The sequence below is a fragment of the Schistocerca gregaria genome, chromosome 4 (assembly GCF_023897955.1).
Source record: "Schistocerca gregaria isolate iqSchGreg1 chromosome 4, iqSchGreg1.2, whole genome shotgun sequence".
Taxonomy (NCBI): Eukaryota; Metazoa; Arthropoda; class Insecta; order Orthoptera; family Acrididae; genus Schistocerca; species Schistocerca gregaria.
In genome coordinates, this window is record NC_064923.1 from 568355404 (window position 1) to 568373741 (window position 18338).

The 18338-nt window shown below is 46.6% G+C and overlaps 1 protein-coding gene across 1 annotated transcript in view; it reads left to right on the top strand.

Moving 5' to 3' along the window:
- Positions 1-18338, top strand: part of LOC126267818 (venom allergen 5-like) — a 76147-nt gene that overhangs the window by 30818 nt on the left and 26991 nt on the right. The window contains exon 3 of the mRNA XM_049973124.1: positions 10642-10777. Coding sequence (XP_049829081.1) covers positions 10642-10777 — 136 coding nt within the window. The remainder of the gene's footprint in view (positions 1-10641; positions 10778-18338) is intronic.

Below are 18338 nucleotides of genomic sequence, written 5' to 3' on the forward strand. Positions count from 1 at the left end.
TGCAGGGAATGGCAATTGAATCTCAATGTAGACAACCGTAATGTGCTGCGAATACATAGAAAGAAAGATCCTTTATCATTTAGCTACAATATAACAGGTCAGTAACTGAAAGTAGTTAATTCCATAAAGTATCTGAGAGTAGGCATTAGGAGTGATTTAAAATGGAAAGACCATATAAAATTAATCGTCGGTAAAGTAGATGGCAGACTGAGATTAATTGGAAGAATCCTAAGGAAATGCAGTCCGAAAGCAAAGGAAGTAGGTAACAGTAGACTTGTTCGCCCACTGCTTGAATATTGCTCACCGGTGTGGGATCCGTACCAGATAGGGTTGATAGAAGAGATAGAGAAGATCCAACGGAGAGCAGCGCGCTTCGTTACAGGATCACTTAGTAACCGCGAAAGCGTTACGGAGATGATAGATAAACTCCAGCTGAAGACTCTGCAAGAGAGACGCTCAGTAGCTCGGTACGGGCTTTTGTTGAAGTTTCGAGAACACACCTTCACCGAGGAGTCGAGCAGTATATTGCTCCCTCCTGCGTATATCTCACGAAGAGACAATGAGGATAAAATCAGAGAGATTAGAGCCCACACAGAGGCATACCGACAATCTTTCTTTCCACGAACAATACGAGACTGGAATAGAAGGGAGAACCGATAGGGGTGCTCGAGGTACCCTCCGCCACACACCGTCAGGTGGCTTGCGGAGTATGGATGTAGGTGTAGATCCTAAGACTACAATATCAATGAGCGCAATAGAATCAGTTGTTACAAGTACCTAGTTGTAACAATTTGTAGGGATGTGAAATGGAATGATCACATAGATTCATTAGTAGATAAAACAGGCGTAGATTTCGGTTCATTGGCAGCAGATTGGGAAAATTCAATCAGTCTAAGCAGGAGACTTGAGATCCACCTTAGAATATTGCTTCAATATCTGGGATCCATACCAAATAGGAATAACATATGACACTGAAGGTATACAAAAAAGGCTAGCTAAATGTTCACAATTTTGTTTGACTCACGGCGGAGTGTCATGAAAATGCTGTAAAAACCTGAACGCTTGGAGATATACAACAATTATCCTACGACAGTCCACTTACACATTTCAATAGTCAATATTACGCGAAGAATTTAAGAATATTCTACACGTATGGAGCGGTTTTGCAACCCATTCTCGAATACTGCCCGTGGATTAGGTGTCCCCACCGGATCGGTTTAAAGAAAGACATTGAAGCAATTCAGAGGCTTGCTGCTACATTTGTTAACGGTAGGTCTGACCTACACGCGAGTATTATGGAAACACCCCGTGAACTTAAAAAACATGAAGATGAAGTTCTTTTCGCGAAACACTGTTGAGAACATTTAGAGAATTGGCATTTGCTGCTGACTGCAGAGGGATTCTACTGAAGGCAGTGTGCACCTCGCTGAACAACTGCGATGATAAGACAACAGAAATCGGGACTCATATGAAGGCGTATAGCCGTCTTGCCTCGCTCTATTTGCAAGAGGAACAGGGAACGGAATGACTAGCGGCGGTACTAGGTACCCACAGCCACGCACCGTACCATGCATTGCAGAGTGTGTACACTGAACATCCATAACGTTATGACCACCTACCTGATAGCGGGTATGTCCACCTGTGGCACGAATAATAGCGGCAACGCGTCGTGGCATGAAAGCAATGAGGCCTTGGTAGTTCGCTGGAGGGAGCTGGTACCACATATGCACGCACAAGTGACCTAATTCGCATAAATTCCTGGGAGAGAGGCGATGAGCACTGACGCCATGTTCAGTCACATCCCAGAAGTGTTCGATCAGGTTCAGACCTGGCAAGTTGGAGGGGGGGGGGGGGGAGGGGGGCAGCACATGAATTGGAACATGTCACCGTGTTCCTCGAACCACTCCATCACACTCTGAACGTTGTGAAATGCGGCATTGTCTTGATGAAAAGTGCCACTGCCATCGGGAAACATGATCGTCATGAAGGGGTGTAACCGGTTACGATACTCCTTGGCGTCATAGATCTCTATACAAGCTCCACTGGACCCATGGATGTCCTCATAAATGTTCCCCAGAGCATAATGGAACCGTCAGCAGCTGGGCTCCATTCCACAGTACAGGTGTCAAGGAGTTGGTCGCTTGAAAGACGTCGGATTCGTGCCCTCCCATCAGCATGACGAAGAAGGTATCAGGATTCATGAGATCATGCAACACTCCGTAACTGCGTCAACTTAAAGAGACAATGGTCAATTGCCCCTTTCAGTCATAGTTGCCTATGTTGTCGTGCTAACATTGGCTCCTGCATGAGTTGTCTGCTGTAGATGCCTGTCATTAGGGGTGTTGGTGTACTGCGTGTTCAGGCACACTTTTACTCTGCCCAGCATTGAAGTGTAATGTTAGTTCCGCCGCAGTTCGCTGCCTGTACTGTTTTAACAGTCTGCCTCCCTACTACGTCCAACATCTGTAATGAAGGGTGACGACCCAAACCCATTACATTTGGACGTGGGTTCATCTTGGTTTCGCCACGTGTTGAAGACACTCACCACAGCACTCTCAAACACCCGCCAAGTTGTGCAGTTTTCGAAATGCTAGTGCCGAGCCTGGAGACCATTACAATCTGCCCTCAGATCGCGCGCCTTTCCCATTCTACACATGAGCAGCACGCCACTGCCACTACATGCACCTTACGTGTGTCTAACTAGCAGTCATTCCTCGCCAGGCGACGCTACCATCGCCTGGACGGGTTTACATCGATAGTAGGTCGCTGTTCATAGTGTTCCGGCTTATCAGTGTATGTAGATGTAGAAAACAAAAGTGTCGCGCTGATTGAAGACTGCTAGATTGGGAGAATGCTGTGAGTAACAAGAGCTAGAACGACTGTGGAGCCTTGAACACTAGCGACGAGCGTATAGAATGTGGCAGTGTGTGGTGCTGGCTGGCTGTACTAGAAATCCGTCGCATTCTCCTCTACAGCGGTCAGTGGTCGTGCGGCGTAGAGGCGCAGCCTGTGAACAGCCCCAAGGTCTACAGTGCTAGAACAGTTACGCAGTCCAGTTCGTTAGAAAAGCTTTCAGAGAACGTGCCGGTCCCTAGACAAGTACATAAATGATGCCTAAGTTCATCAGACAAAAATTAGACGCTACCATAAAAGGACAAACTGGACGCGTTAAACCACTCTTTAGCTGCAGAACTGGTGCCAGGCGGTCATGCGACCGCCGACGTCAGACATGGTAGTGAAGTGATCTGTAGTATGTGCCATTCGGTTGTGTGGAGAAGTGACAGAATGTCAGAAAGGAGCTATTTGGTTTGGACTTGCCATCAACACACCATGAATTTAGCTTCCAGATTTGTTGGTGTATGATCGTAGACTGTCCAACGTCTCTGTGAATGGTGTGCCACTAACAGCCATGCAATACGACCAAAGAACAGAGTTCGTAAAAAGTTCCTAACCGACAGGGTCGGGAGGAAAAGGGAATGTCCATTAATTACAAGAGGGCTTTTTGTAAACTTTGGACCCCCCTTTCCCCATTGGTGAGATGTGGTGGGACACCCCCCGCCCTCCCACCCTTCCCCCTCGAGGGGCGTTCAATAAGTAATGCAAAACATTTTTTTTAAACCAGGTTGGTTTTATTCAGGATTCCAATACACTGCAATGTTACCCACTCTTTTAGTTACAAAACTCTGTTAGTCTCCATTCAATACGATGCCCTTACGCCATCTTACTGGGAGGACCTATGTGCCACAAGGGTACCGCTGTACAGGTCGACGTCGAAGTCAGCGTCTTGCTGCGTCAATAACCTCCCGATTACCCATGTACTGCTTCCCGCGGTGTGCATCCTTCATTGGACCAAACAGATGGAATTTCGAAGGCCCGAGTTCACCTCTAAAGGGTGGATGAGGAAGAATACTCCACTGAAATTTTGTGAGCTCCTCTCAGGTGCACAGACTTGTGTGGAGCCTTGTTTTGTCGTGGAGAAGAATAAGTTCGTTTGCATTTTTGTTGCAAGGAACACGCTGAAGTCTAATGTTGCAGGAGACACAGCTGTGTTCTGCCCAGCTGCTGTGCGGCAGATCGGACAAGTCGGACAAGCTTGTGGGATCTTGTTGTGGTGATGGCAGACGCCTCTCCCAACAACTCACCGTGCTTTTGCTCACTGCAAGGTCTCCAAAGACATCTGCAATGCTCTGGTTTTCCCCTAAAATAAATTCAATGACAGCTCTTTGCACTGAACGCACCTTGGTTGAAGACTCCACTTTGAAGGCTACGTATGGCGCCGTCACCTATGGGAACTTCATGAAACTATAGGGACTGAAACGGGAATGTCCCAAAACAAATTCCAATTTTTTCTCAATCGAAACTGTCTGAGAAAAAAAAAGTGTTGCATTACTTATTGAACGCAACTCGTAATACTAAAAAGGAAAACACTTCCTAATGTTCTGCAAAATTATATTTGTTTGGTCACGAACCGGCTTTCGGCTTCTCAGGCCATCTTCAGGTGACAACTGATTGTTGCATACGCAGATGAACATAATTTGCGACTTACACATATATTATTTGCACAGAAGATACGAAGGTGAGACAAATCAGAATCTTAAATTTGAAATGACAAATCGAAATTTCGCGCCGTTATCCTGTAAGATGGTAAGCGTGCTACAAACAGCGTGCAGAATGGCCTTTAGGTGGCAGCGTAGTGCAGATGCACACATACCGTCGCAGTATCAGTATAAAGATGGCCGCCCCACTTGCGACTTGCACAGGGAAGAACAGCGTCCTGTTATTCGGTTTTTGCTTAGTGAAGGTGTGAAACCTATTGAAATTCATCGACGAATGAAGGTTCAGTATGATGATGCATGTTTGTCACAGCAGTGGAGTAGGAAGTCCGCAAATGGCGTGACTTCAGTGGAAGATGCTCCTCGTCCAGGTCTGGCGCAACTAGTCGTGACTCCACAGAACACTGCAGCAGTTGAAGCCATAGTGAAGGAAAACCGCCGAGTGACACTGAATGACATTGCAGCATGTTTACAGATTAGTCATGGGTCAGTACACCACACTGTGCGTGATGTGCTCCAGTTTCACAAAGTGTCTGCAAGATGGGTGCCACGGCAGCTGACTCCTGAAATGAGAGAACGACGTGTTGATGCTTGTGAAGAACTTCTTCGGCGCTTTGAACGAGAAGGTGATGGCTTTCTTGCAAGAATCGTACCGGAAACGAAGAGAGCGCGCAAGGAATGGCGCCATTTCTCATCACCAAAACCAAAGAAGTTTCGAACAGAACCATCAGCAGGGAAGGTTATACTGACTATCTTTTGGGACGAAAAAGGCGTCATTTTGGAGCATTACATGCCTAGAGGGACCACAGTCACCAGTGCATCATACACAGATCTCCTAAAAAATTATCTGCGGCCTGCAATCTAATCAAAGCGACGAGGATTGCTGTCAGCAGGTGTCCTTTTTCAACATGACAATGCAAGTCCCAACACTGCCCGTGTAACAGTTGCAACAATCACAGACCTGCATTTTGAGTGTCTTGCTCATCCACCATACTCACCAGACCTTGCCCCAACTGATTTCCATATGTTTGGGCCACTCAAAGACGCCATGGGAGGAAAGAAGTTCCGTTCTCATGAAGAGGTACGCCACGAATTGCATGAGTGGTTGCGCGGACTACCAAAAGAATTTTTTCCTAAAGGAATTTATGCACTTTGTAAGCGCTGAAGAACTTGCATTGAGCGTGGGGAAGATTATGTTGAAAAGTGATACAGCTTTGTACCACTTCTGCACAATAAATAATATTTTTTAAAAAATTTAAGGCTTTCATTTTACTCACCCTCGAAAAAAAATAATGACAGAGTGATTACATAGCGAAACATGACATTTTTATCACATAGAAATAATTATACTAACTAAAAAAGGGGGTAAACGAAGTTTTATGTTGAGAAATAAGATGCATTTACAGGCTGCAACACCTCCTTCCACACCGAGCGAGGTGGCGCAGTGGTTAAACACTGGACCCGCATTCGGGAGGACGACGGTTCAATCCCGCGTCCGGCCATCCTGATTTATGTTTTCCGCGATTTCCCTAAATCGCTCCAGGCAAATGCGGGGATGGTTCCCCTCAAAGGGCACGGCCGACTTCCTTCCCCGTCCTTCCCTAATCCGATGAGACCGATGACCTCGCTGTCTCGTCTCCTTCCCCAAAACAACCCAACCTCCTTCCCTAATTCTTCACTCACTCCATGAGCATTCAGGTGCTTCCTCCATTGTAATGATTGGCAACATAAGCTCCGCGTTTTGCGACAGGAAGACAGTCATTAGACGTATCGCATCCTCCTTGTGCGGCCACTCCAGTCTACCGTCTGCGGCGTACAGCAGCTCCTCAACCAGACGGCTGACCAAACGTGTTGGTCGAACCCTGACCACAGGTAGTCGCGAGGATCCATGCAGCGCCAACCTGTGTTTCTGCACATTCACACACAGAGCAAAGCAGATGCCTCAAGCCTTGCTGCATCTGTTGTGGACCATTTACTCACTCATCAAAAGAGATGGGTACAATTATTCGTATGACGTTTGGGAGTAGCCCGTATGTTTTGGATAGACTATGAAAGACTGGCGAAGCAGGAACGATGCTGACGACTTCCCACCACGTTCGTCAGGCTCCATCCAGCACAGTCGGTTCTACCGTCACTTGGAGGATCGGACAAGGTGGAGCCAAGAAACGTCCGCGAACCACAGTATGGAGAGCACTCCTCAAGAGCCTGCAGCAGTCGCGATTTTCACACTTGACCACCTGCAAATATAAATTAAAATTTTGGTACGAATACGAGATTTATAAAGGCGCATCTACTAGGCGTTTTATCATGAAGTACATCTGTAATACATGTAGCAAATACTGGCTTTCTCAGATACTGTCTGCATACCGTTCTTCGTTTGACAAAAAGCCTCCGAAAAACAGCAATAACTGTTTTGATACATCCCTAAAAACTTGACCTTTTATTAACATATTACATACAGGGTGACAATTATTGAACTACACTCCTGGAAATTGAAATAAGAACACCGTGAATTCATTGTCCCAGGAAGGGGAAACTTTATAGACACATTCCTGGGGTCAGATACATCACATGATCACACTTACAGAACCACAGACACATAGACACAGGCAACAGAGCATGCACAATGTCGGCACTAGTACAGTGTATATCCACCTTTCGCAGCAATGCACGCTGCTAATCTCCCATGGAGACGATCGTAGAGATGCTGGATGTAGTCCTGTGGAACGGCTTGCCATGCCATTTCCACCTGGCGCCTCAGTTGGACCAGCGTTCGTGCTGGACGTGCAGACCGCGTGAGACGACGCTTCATCCAGTCCCAAACATGCTCAATGGGGGACAGATCCGGAGATCTTGCTGGCCAGGGTAGTTGACTTTCACCTTCTAGAGCACGTTGGGTGGCACGGGATACATGCGGACGTGCAATGTCCTGTTGGAACAGCAAGTTCCCTTGCCGGTCTTGGAATGGTAGAACGATGGGTTCGATGACGGTTTGGATGTACCATGCACTATTCAGTGTCCCCTCGACGATCACCAGAGGTGTACGGCCAGTGTAGGAGATCGCTCCCCACACCATGATGCCGGGTGTTGGCCCTGTGTGCCTCGGTCGTATGCAGTCCTGATTGTGGCGCTCACCTGCACGGCGCCAAACACGCATACGACCATCATTGGCACCAAGGCAGAAGCGACTCTCATCGCTGAAGACGACACGTCTCCATTCGTCCCTCCATTCACGCCTGTCGCGACACCACTGGAGGCGGGCTGCACGATGTTGGGGCGTGAGCGGAAGACGGCCTAACGGTGTGCGGGACCGTAGCCCAGCTTCATGGAGACGGTTGCGAATGGTCCTCGCCGATACCCCAGGAGCAACAGTGTCCCTAATTTGCTGGGAAGTGGCGGTGCGGTCCCCTACGGCACTGCGTAGGATCCTACGGTCTTGGCGTGCATCCGTGCGTCGCTGCGGTCCGGTCCCAGGTCGACGGGCATGTGCACCTTCCGCCGACCACTGGCGACAACATCTATGTACTGTGGAGACCTCACGCCCCACGTGTTGAGCAATTCGGCGGTACGTCCACCCGGCCTCCCGCATGCCCACTATACGCCCTCGCTCAAAGTCCGTCAACTGCAGATACGGTTCACGTCCACGCTGTCGCGGCATACTACCAGTATTAAAGACTGCGATGGAGCTCCGTATGCCACGGCAAACTGGCTGACACTGACGGCGGCGGTGCACAAATGCTGTTCAGCTAGCGCCATTCGACGGCCAACACCGCGGTTCCTGGTGTGTCCGCTGTGCCGTGCGTGTTATCATTGCTTGTACAGCCCTCTCGCAGTTCCGGAGCAAGTATGGTGGGTCTGACAAACCGGTGTCAATGTGTTCTTTTTTCCATTTCCAGGAGAGTATATATATATATATATATATATATATATATATATATATATATATATATATATGTATGGCCGTTTGTACGAGGTGCTTTATGTTTTTAAATATTTTATTTATGACAAACCTTTTACAAATTTGGAAATTTGTGGTAAGATCTTATGCCACCAAATTGTTGAGGTATGGGGTCATCGGTCCCTAAGCTTACAAACTATTGAATCTAACTTACGCTAAGGACAACACACACACACACACACACACACACACACACACACACACACACACACACACACATGCCGAATGAGGACTCGAACTTCGGACGGCAGGGGGGGGGGGGGGGGCGAACCGTCACAGGACGCCTGAGACCGCATGGAACCCCGCGCGGCACAAATATTTTACAATGTGCTGTTTTTGATCCACGTGACAACTTGGCGTGAGGTCCAACTTAAAATGAAAATGTTTCGGAAAACAGACTTTTTTAAGACCTGAAAATGACAGCAAAGCCAGTCAAAACCGGTTGTTTTAAATAACGAAATATTTGTGCAATCTTATCTTTGGAAAGTTTTTAACAACTAGTAATCCAGATCGTTCTTTCTGTTGTCTCTAAATGGGGAAATTTAAGGAAAGATGATTCATCTGAAACGGCCACCTGTCAAAACTCATTTGACGTCACACTGCAGTATTGGAGTGCAAATTACAGCCTTCGTCGCTGATGAACTGCAGTCAATATGGGCGCATGAACCAAGGGCCTGCTGTGGAAGCCTATACGCAGGAGATACTGGTGGTAGCCCCTTGGTTCATCTGGGTGGTTAATTGCTCAATAGCTGCACTTCAGTTTGCCTGTACACACCTTCGGAGCCGACGTTCACCACTGTCATCTACGGCCTGTGGTGGCTTCACAGTTGCCTCGGCCCTCGTTTTGGATAGCTCCATTTTGCCATTCATACTATTCTTTAACCACGGCGTCGCGCGGTTTATAAACTTACCCGTTCCGGAAATGCCTCCACCCTTGGCCCGAAAGCCAATGATGGCTTTGATGGTGGCATAAACCACGGCGTCACGCGGTTTATAAACTTACCCGTTCCGGAAATGCTTCCACCCTTGGCCCGAAAGCCAATGATCCTGCCCCTTTGGACATCAGATAAATCGCACCGTTTCCGTATCACAACAACGAGTGGACTGTTGTCTGCGTCCCCCGAACACTCTATGGTGCCGGCCGGAGTGGCCGAGCGGTTCTAGGCGCTACAGTCTGGAACCGGGCGACCGCTACGGTCGCAGGTTCGAGTCCTGCCTCGGTCATGGATGTGTGTGATGTCCTTAGGTTAGTTAGGTTTAAGTAGTTCTAAGTTCTAGGGGACTGATGACCTCAGAAGTTAAGTCCCATAGTGCTCAGAGCCATTTGAACCATTTTTGAACACTTTATGGGCTCTCCACTGGTATAGTTACCACCTGACGTCTGTGAGTGGTTATGGCATGTTGACATCAAACGTAGGTGGTGGTCCATTTCATGTGTCTATTGTCGAGGACAGAGGCGATGTTACGCTGTATTAGCGTGATGTGTTGGTTCAAATGGCTCTGAGCACTATGGTACTTAACTTCTGAGTTCATCAGTCCCCTAGAATTTAGAATTACTTAAACCTAACTAACCTAAGGGCATCACACATAACCATGCCCGAGGCAGGATTCGAACCAGCGACCGTAGCAGTCGTCCGGTTCCGGATTGAAGCGTGGTGTCATGGGGGTTAATATCGTTTTCCCGGTGTACTTCCATATAGTTCAGAAAAAGTCTTCACTGAGATTTTACTGGCGCATCGTCCACACTCATCTATCTCGAATTTGTATGCATTATTTACAATTGTTCTCTTCAATTTTCAACAAATATGTCAAATATCTGCGCTCTGTCTAATCTGCTATGACTCTCGAAACAGTCCTTGTGCTCTTGTGTCCTCGATGCGGCTATAAGGCCACCACTAAGCAACGAAATTACATCGTGGTCGCAAGTCGATGTCTCGCATTCGGTAGCAGGTACAGGTTCTAGAGAGCCGAGGGTTCTGTGGACCGCTTACGGAACCTCGTATCGCGCGACGAGCAAAATTTTAACAGTATATTTCCCGTGTGCCCATATTTAGTTCTAGATAAAAAGTTGTTTAATTTCATTAATTCTGATTCTTTTTATGAGTATAAAGACTCTGAATCTGTTTACAGCACGGTTTAGCGTCGGCCAGAACGTCTTCCAGTACAGTACAACCGGAACGCCGCCAGGTCCGCAGTGGCGCAGAGCCGTACAGGCCTGGTATGACGAGGTCGCATCCTTCAGCAGAAACAACGTCAACAATTACCGGTGAGTCTCGACAGCCTGCCTTGTCGCCCAGTTTGTCAATGTTTTCAGACTTGTGAATCGCCTAAAGCTGGCAGATTCTACAAAACACTTTTATTGCCGAGTAATAATTGATAGAAACGAGAGAATTAGTTGGTAACGTTAAAATTATGAAGTACGTGGGACCTATATACCGGGATTTCCGTGGTCACTTTGTCAATCAGTGCCAAGCAAAATAACTGGTTGCGTAAGGAGCAGAGGTGGAACAACTCATTATTGACTTCCTCAGTTTGTGGAGCTGTTTCTCTTGAACAAATCATCCAATTTTTCTAAAATTCTTATCATTTGTTTATAAATATGGTGTCTGTACGTTCAGACATTTCTGAACGAACAGACACCATTTTGATCTTGCAACCACTATGAATCAAGACACAAAGGAGTTAATGACATTAGCTGCCACTGGGCTCTGATTTAAATCAATGGAAAAAGTGAAAATTTCGTGCCTACTAGGCAGAGGCGCTGACCACTGTGCCATCCAGATACAATGGTCACGGCAACTGCACGGCTCCTGTCAGACCCAAATTCTCAGCTTATCCACACACCACTGACGTAGTTTCAAAAATGGTTCAAATGGCTCTGAGCACTATGGGGACTTAACATCTGTGGTCGTCAGTCCCCTAGAACTTAGAACTACTTAAACCTAACTAACCTAAGGACACCACACACATCCATGCCCGAGGCAGGATTCGAATCTGCGAGCGTAGCGGTCACGCGGTTCCAGACTGAAGCGCCTAGAACCGCTCGGCCGCCCCGGCCGGCTACTGACGCAGTGCCCCTTGCCCATTATCCTCACTACTCGCAGCATTTTGCTAATTCCCGAGTTAGAGTTAGAACGTGGCGTCCACCCACACTGACGCGGTCAGTTGGTTGTCCTCACCTTAATTATATATATATTTGGTTGGCCCTTCTCACTAGTAAGCAGGAGACCCAGATTGGAATCCCAGATCTGCACAAATTTTCGACTTTCCCGATTGATTTGACTCAATGCCCACTGGCAGCTAATGTTATTACTTCTCGTGTGTCTTGATTTACAGTTGCTGTGGGATCAAAATAGTGTCCGAAAGGGCAAACACCTCATACACAATTAAGGTGAGGACGGCCAATTGATCACTTCAGTGCGGATGCACACCACACTCCAACTCTTATAGGATTCGGCGAAATTCTGTGAGCAATGAGAATAATAGGCAATGGGCACTACGTCAGTAGTGTATGGATAAGTAGAGACTTTGAGTCTGTCAGGAAGCGTATTAGGGCAGACCATGCGGTTTCGATTGTCACTATGTCCCGATGTGCAGTGGTCAGCACATCCGCCCAGTAAGCAGCTGACCCGCATGTGAATGTCAGTCTAGCACAAATTTTCGTCTTCCCCAATTGATTTGTCAATTCCCAGTGGCAGCTAATGTCATCAACTCCATTGTGATTTGAGTCATTTGTTTGTCTGTACATGTATATCACATCTACAGATGTCTGTTCCATTGAGTTAATAACTTCATCGTGACCACGAATATAAGATGCGACAATTAGGGCTCATACAAAGGCTTTTACACAGTCGTTTCCCCCTCGCTCTGTTTACGAGTGGAGCCGGAAAGGAAATGACTAATAATGGTACAAGGTACCCACCGCCATGCACCCTATGGTGGTTTGCGGAGTATGGACGTAAATGTACAGAATACATTAACTTCCGGTGAAAAACAGATGTTCAGTTTCCATGGACCCGTTGTGGCGGATGTTGGGTATTCGTTTGAATGCAATGGAAGTTAAATTAATGTGACTGAATAATATCTGGCAGCTTGAATAGAAACTTTTGGGCTAGAGAAAGTTTCTTCCCCAATATTTTAATACAAATATCTCACTCACCTCAAGGTATTAATTTTATTCATGTTTGAATTTTCAAGTCTATAAAGCAAAATGATTAATGATATGTAAACGGTACTTACAGTTCGTAATCAGGTATTAATTTTATTCCTGTTTGAATTTTCAAGTCTGTAAAGCAAAATGATTAATGGTTTGTAAACGTTAGTTACAGTTTGTAATCATACTCTGTCCGCCTTCCGAAGTCGAAGTCAACACCTGAATAAAATTTCTGTGGTCCTGCAAAATTCTGGCAATTGTCGACTCCGAAAATTCTTAAAATAGAAGCACAACCGTACACCGTGGGGAAGCCGTCTTGGGTACTACGACCTACTCACGCCGACCGTGGTGGTCTCGCTGTTCTAGGCGCTTCACTCCGGAACCGCGCGACTGCTACGGTCGCAGGTTCGAATCCTGCCTCGGGCATGGATGTGTGTGATGTCCGTAGGTTAGTTAGGTTTAAGTATTTCTAAGTTCTAGCGGACTGATGACCTAAGATGTTAAGTCCCATAGTGCTCAAAGCCATTTCACTTACGACCTACTCACTCTGCAGCATGGGAATCAGTGTCCACGTTGTGTATTAATTTTGATATAAGTCCAGAAATTAATCTCTCATAATAGAGCATAGACGACTATGATGCAGGCTTTACTGGTTTCCCAGGATACAAAGTTCCCTACAAGTTACGACACACCAAATAATGTTCTGAGCTACATACATGGGAGAAGATAAAATAACCAAATAATTAAACATACCTTTTCCATTCATTAAATTATATTTTTCCATAAATGCTCATCATAGCTACACTTCCGCATACATCATCCTCTTGTAAGAAATGAAATATTATCATTCCGTATCCAAAATGACTGTTTCCAACAATGCCACTAATTACAGTTCACCTGCGATCATATCATCCGATTCCTCTCAGCAATTTCTAAATCAGAAGTAAGTAGTTCATAGTACACTTAACGATCCACATTATATCCACAGTTTTTATATCATGAGCCACAGATATTATGCGGACGGTATATCATGGCAGTCGGCCGCAACCGTAAGCAAACGAGAACTAGGATTGCCTGAGGGATGAGAATCAGCGCGGGGGAATAAACCCCGCCTCCCTCTGGAAGGGCTGCCATCCTAATTCCGCGTTCTGGGCTTCCATGAAAGCAGAACTGACATAACGGTCGCGCGGATCGCCGATTCCCGATTCTTTTTATTGAGGTGAGAGTCGCATTCAAATCCGTTTATGCATCAGGACTGGTCCCTTCACTCATTTCAAAAGAAAACAAACGGTCCACAACGCAAAGCAAATTGAAGTACACAAAGCCTTTGGTAATGGCTACAGCGCAATTGTTTGCTGCGGTTAGCTGTGGTAATTCAGCCCCGACCTCTACCGGTATCTTACGCAACCGTAGTTCAAAACTCTCTCTCTCTCTCTCTCTCTCTCTCTCTCTCTCTCTCTCTATCTCAGCCGTAATGAGTCTTTGACCCATACAGACTACTTGAAACACTTGCTATTAATAGAAAAAAGTGACAGGAAGAGGTTGATATTACACAGTGTGACACTGGACCTAAACCTGGCGTTTTGGTCTGGGGTACGATTCTCTGTGACAGCAGGAGAATCTCGTTATCCCACGTACGTTGAGTGAGAATTGGTACATCAGTCTTTTGATTCGACCTGTTGTGATGTCATTCCTGAGGTGCTTTCCAATTGGAAAAAGCTCGTCCACATGCTGCTGTTGTAAGCCAGGATGCTCTTAGCACGACGGCACTTAACATCTGAGATCATCAGTCCCCTAGATCCCTAGAACTTAGAACTACTTAAACCTAACTAACCTAAGGACGTCACACACAACCATGCCCGAGGCAGGATTCGAACCTGCGACCGTAGCGGTCGCGCGGTTTCGAACTGAAGCGCGTAGAACCGCGCGGCCACACCGGCCGGCCATGTTCCACTGGGTGTCGATATGTTGCCTTGGTCTCTCACCAATCGAGCACATATGGAACATCATCGGACGACAGCGCGAGCGTCATTCACAAACACTATTAACATTCTCTTTATTGACCGACCAAGTGCAACAGGAGTGAAACCCCGCCCCGCAATGTTAAATCCGGCACCTGTATGACACAGTGTATACACATTTGCATTCAACATTCAACATTATGGTGGTTACGCCGGTTATCAGTGTACCAGCATTTCACACTTGCTATGGCTTATCTCACGCTTACATTAACCTACGATCTTGCAACGTTAATCACTCAGAAACGTTACCTAGACGTCCATAGCTCGTGGTCGTGCGGTAGCCTTCTCGCTTTCCGCGCCCGAGTTCCCGGGTTCGATTCACGGCGGGGTCAGGGATTTTCTCTGCCACGTGATGCCTGGGTGTTGTGTGATGTCCTTGGGTTAGTTAGGTTTAAGTAGTTCTGGGGGACTGATGACCATAGATGTTAAGTCCCATAGTGCTCAGAGCCATTTGAACCATTTTCGTTACCTAGACAAATGCCTCCCAGCAATTTCCCTACTCTACAATAATTAATTTTGGTTTTGCGACCCTTTTCCGACTGTGTACTTAATGCATAGCGATTCATCGATAACCATCACAGAGAATGTAAAGGAAAGTTAAAAATTTCGTTCGTTGCTCAAGCGCAGTGAATGCAAAACCGGCACATTCTGGAAGCCACAGAAAAATAAACGTTTGCTGCACATCTAGTTTTAAGCGATGAGCCAACCTTCCACATAAGTGCCAAGATTGATCGGTACAACATACGAATATTGGGTACAGAAAAACACTCGTGTGAAACTGTATAGTATCACCCTCTTCCTGGCACTTTTTCTGTGTAAGAGTAAGCACGCAGACAGGTTGGTTACAGGTCCTCAACAGGCCTCCTCCTAACCAACAAACGGTGATCACTGGGACCGAGGCAGAACCAGATTTCATCAGGAAACAAACATACCTCCACTCTGGGCCTTCCAGTGAGCTCACGCTTGACGCCACTGAAGTCGCAAATGGCTGTCCTACGGGTTTAGTGGAATGCAACCTACAGGGCATCTTGCTCGGAGCTATCCTTGAAGTAGCCGCAGTGCCAACTGCTGCTTAAATTGCTGCAGCAGATGCAGTATGATGCGCCAGAACAGGATGGTCTTCCCTCTCAGTAGCGCTACGTGGACGTCTGGAGCCTCGTCTTCTTGCGATCGTACATTGCTGTAACCACCGCTGCCCGCAGCCTTGCACATTGACTACATTCCCGCCACGTCTTTCTGCAGTGTCGCAGAAGGATCATCCAGATCCTCGTAGCCCTATCAAACGACCTCCTCCAAACTCAATAAGGTCTTGATAATTGTGTCTTTGTCGCCTTAAAGCCACTGGCGTGAAATTTGAAAAGACTCCTTAGTGGTGTTGCGATTTTTTTCCACCAATGTAGTTATAGACTCTTACAATCCAAATACTCATTTTAAATTCCACTGCATAAGCCCTCAGATGAACAGCCTTTGGTTACATTCAATCACTCATCAAATCAAATAACTATAAAAAAATTAGGGGTTGCTTGAGTATGATGTCCATTTGATGGTTTATGCTGTACAATCGTTTGTAAATGGCTTCATAGATCAAACTACCCAGTAATGGAAGAAGAATAGAAAGACATTTTAATACATACAACAGCAGTCACTATGGCAGGATGCAAACATTCAGTGAACTTAAGTACGCTTTCGGAACGTATTGCAACCTGATACGCCTGGGTAGAAAGTCTGAGAAAAATGCCAGGCTAGCCGCGCTGCATTATATCTAGCACAAACAAAGGACTGTCGAAGCTGTGTTATGACGTCTGTGTCATAACCACCAGTACTGGCCTCAGTCCTGTCGCTGTGGCCACCGTCGTCCGCCGAAAAGCTCACAGGCTGACAACAAAGGAGAGGAACGACGACTCCTCCCAGCACGCTGATAATATACACTACTGCCCATCAAAATTGCTACACCAAGAAGAAATGCAGATAATAAACAGTTATTTTTGGACAAATATATTATACCAGAACTGACATGTGGTTGCATTTTCACGCAATTTGGGTGCATAGATCCTGAGAAATCAGTACCCAGAACAACCACCTCTGGCCGTAATAACGGCCATGATACGCCTGGGCATTGAGTCAAACAGAGCTTGGATGGCGTCTACAGGTACTGCTGCCCATGCTGCTTCAACACGATAACACAGTTCATCAAGAGTAGTGACTGGCGTATTTTGACGAGCCAGTTGCTAGGCCACCATTGACCAGACGTTTTCAGTTGGTGAGAGATCTGGAGAGTGAGCTAGCCAGGGCAGCAATCGAACATTTTCTGTATCCAGAAAGGTCCGCACAGGACCTGCAACATGCGGTCGTGCATTATCCTGCTGAAATGTAGGGTTTCGCTGGGATCGAATAAAGGGTACAGCCACAGGTCATGACACATCTGAAATGTAACGTCTACTGTTCAAAGTGCCGTCAATGCGAACAAGAGGTGACCGAGACGTGTAATCAATGGCACCCCATACCACCAGGCCGGGTGATAAGGCACCGTAGTGATGCCGAATACACGCTTCCAATGTGCGTACACCGCGATGTCGCCAAACACGGATGCGATCATCATGATGCTGTAAACAGAACCTGGATTAATCGGAAAAAATTACGTTTTGCCATTCGTGCACCCAGGTTAGTCGTTGAGTACACCATCACAGGCGCTCCTGTCTGTGATGCAGCGTCGATGGTAACCGCAGCCAAGGTCTCCGAGCTGAAAGTCCATGCTGCTGCAAACATCGTCGAACTGTTCGTGCAGATGGTGGTTGTCTTGCAAGCGACCCCATCTGTTGACTCGGGGATCAAGACGTAGCTGCACGATCTGTTACAGCTATACGGATAAGATGCCTGTCATCTCGACTGCTAGTGATACGAGGCCGTTGGGATCCAGCACGGCATTCCGTATTACCCTCCTGAACCCACCGATTCCATATTCTGCTAACAGTCATTGGATCTCGACCAACGCGAGCTGAAATGTCGCGATACGATAAACCGCAATCGCGATAGACTACAATCCGACCTTTATCAAAGTCGGAAAGGTGATGGTAGCCATTTCTCCTCCTTACACGAGGCATCACAACAACGTGTCACCAGGCAACGCTGGTCAAGTGCTGTTTGTGTATGAGGAATCGGTTGGAAACTTTCCTCACGTCAACACGTTGTAGGTGTCGCCACCGGCGCCAAACTTGTGTGAATGCTCTGGAAAGCTAATTATTTGCATATCACATCATCTTCTTCCTGTCGGTTAAATTTCGCGTCTGTAGCACGTCATCTTCGTGGTGTAGCAATTTTAATGGCCATTAGTGTAGTTCCTTTTTAGCAGTCATATAAAACCCACCGGTCGGTGAAAAACTGAGACGTTGCGCAGATCACAGTAGTACGCAAGAAAGTAAATAGAAGTAATCCGTTAAACTATAGACCCATATCACTGACATCGATTTGTAGACTGGTGGTGTAATATACGTTGTGTTTCAACATTCTTTAATACCTCACAGAAAACAGTATACTAAAACATAACACGCACGAATTCAGAAAATATCGTTCTTGTGAAATACAGCTGGTTCTTTATTCACACAAGATAATGATTTCCAGAAGGCTTTTGGGACTGTTTTTCACAAGGGACTTCT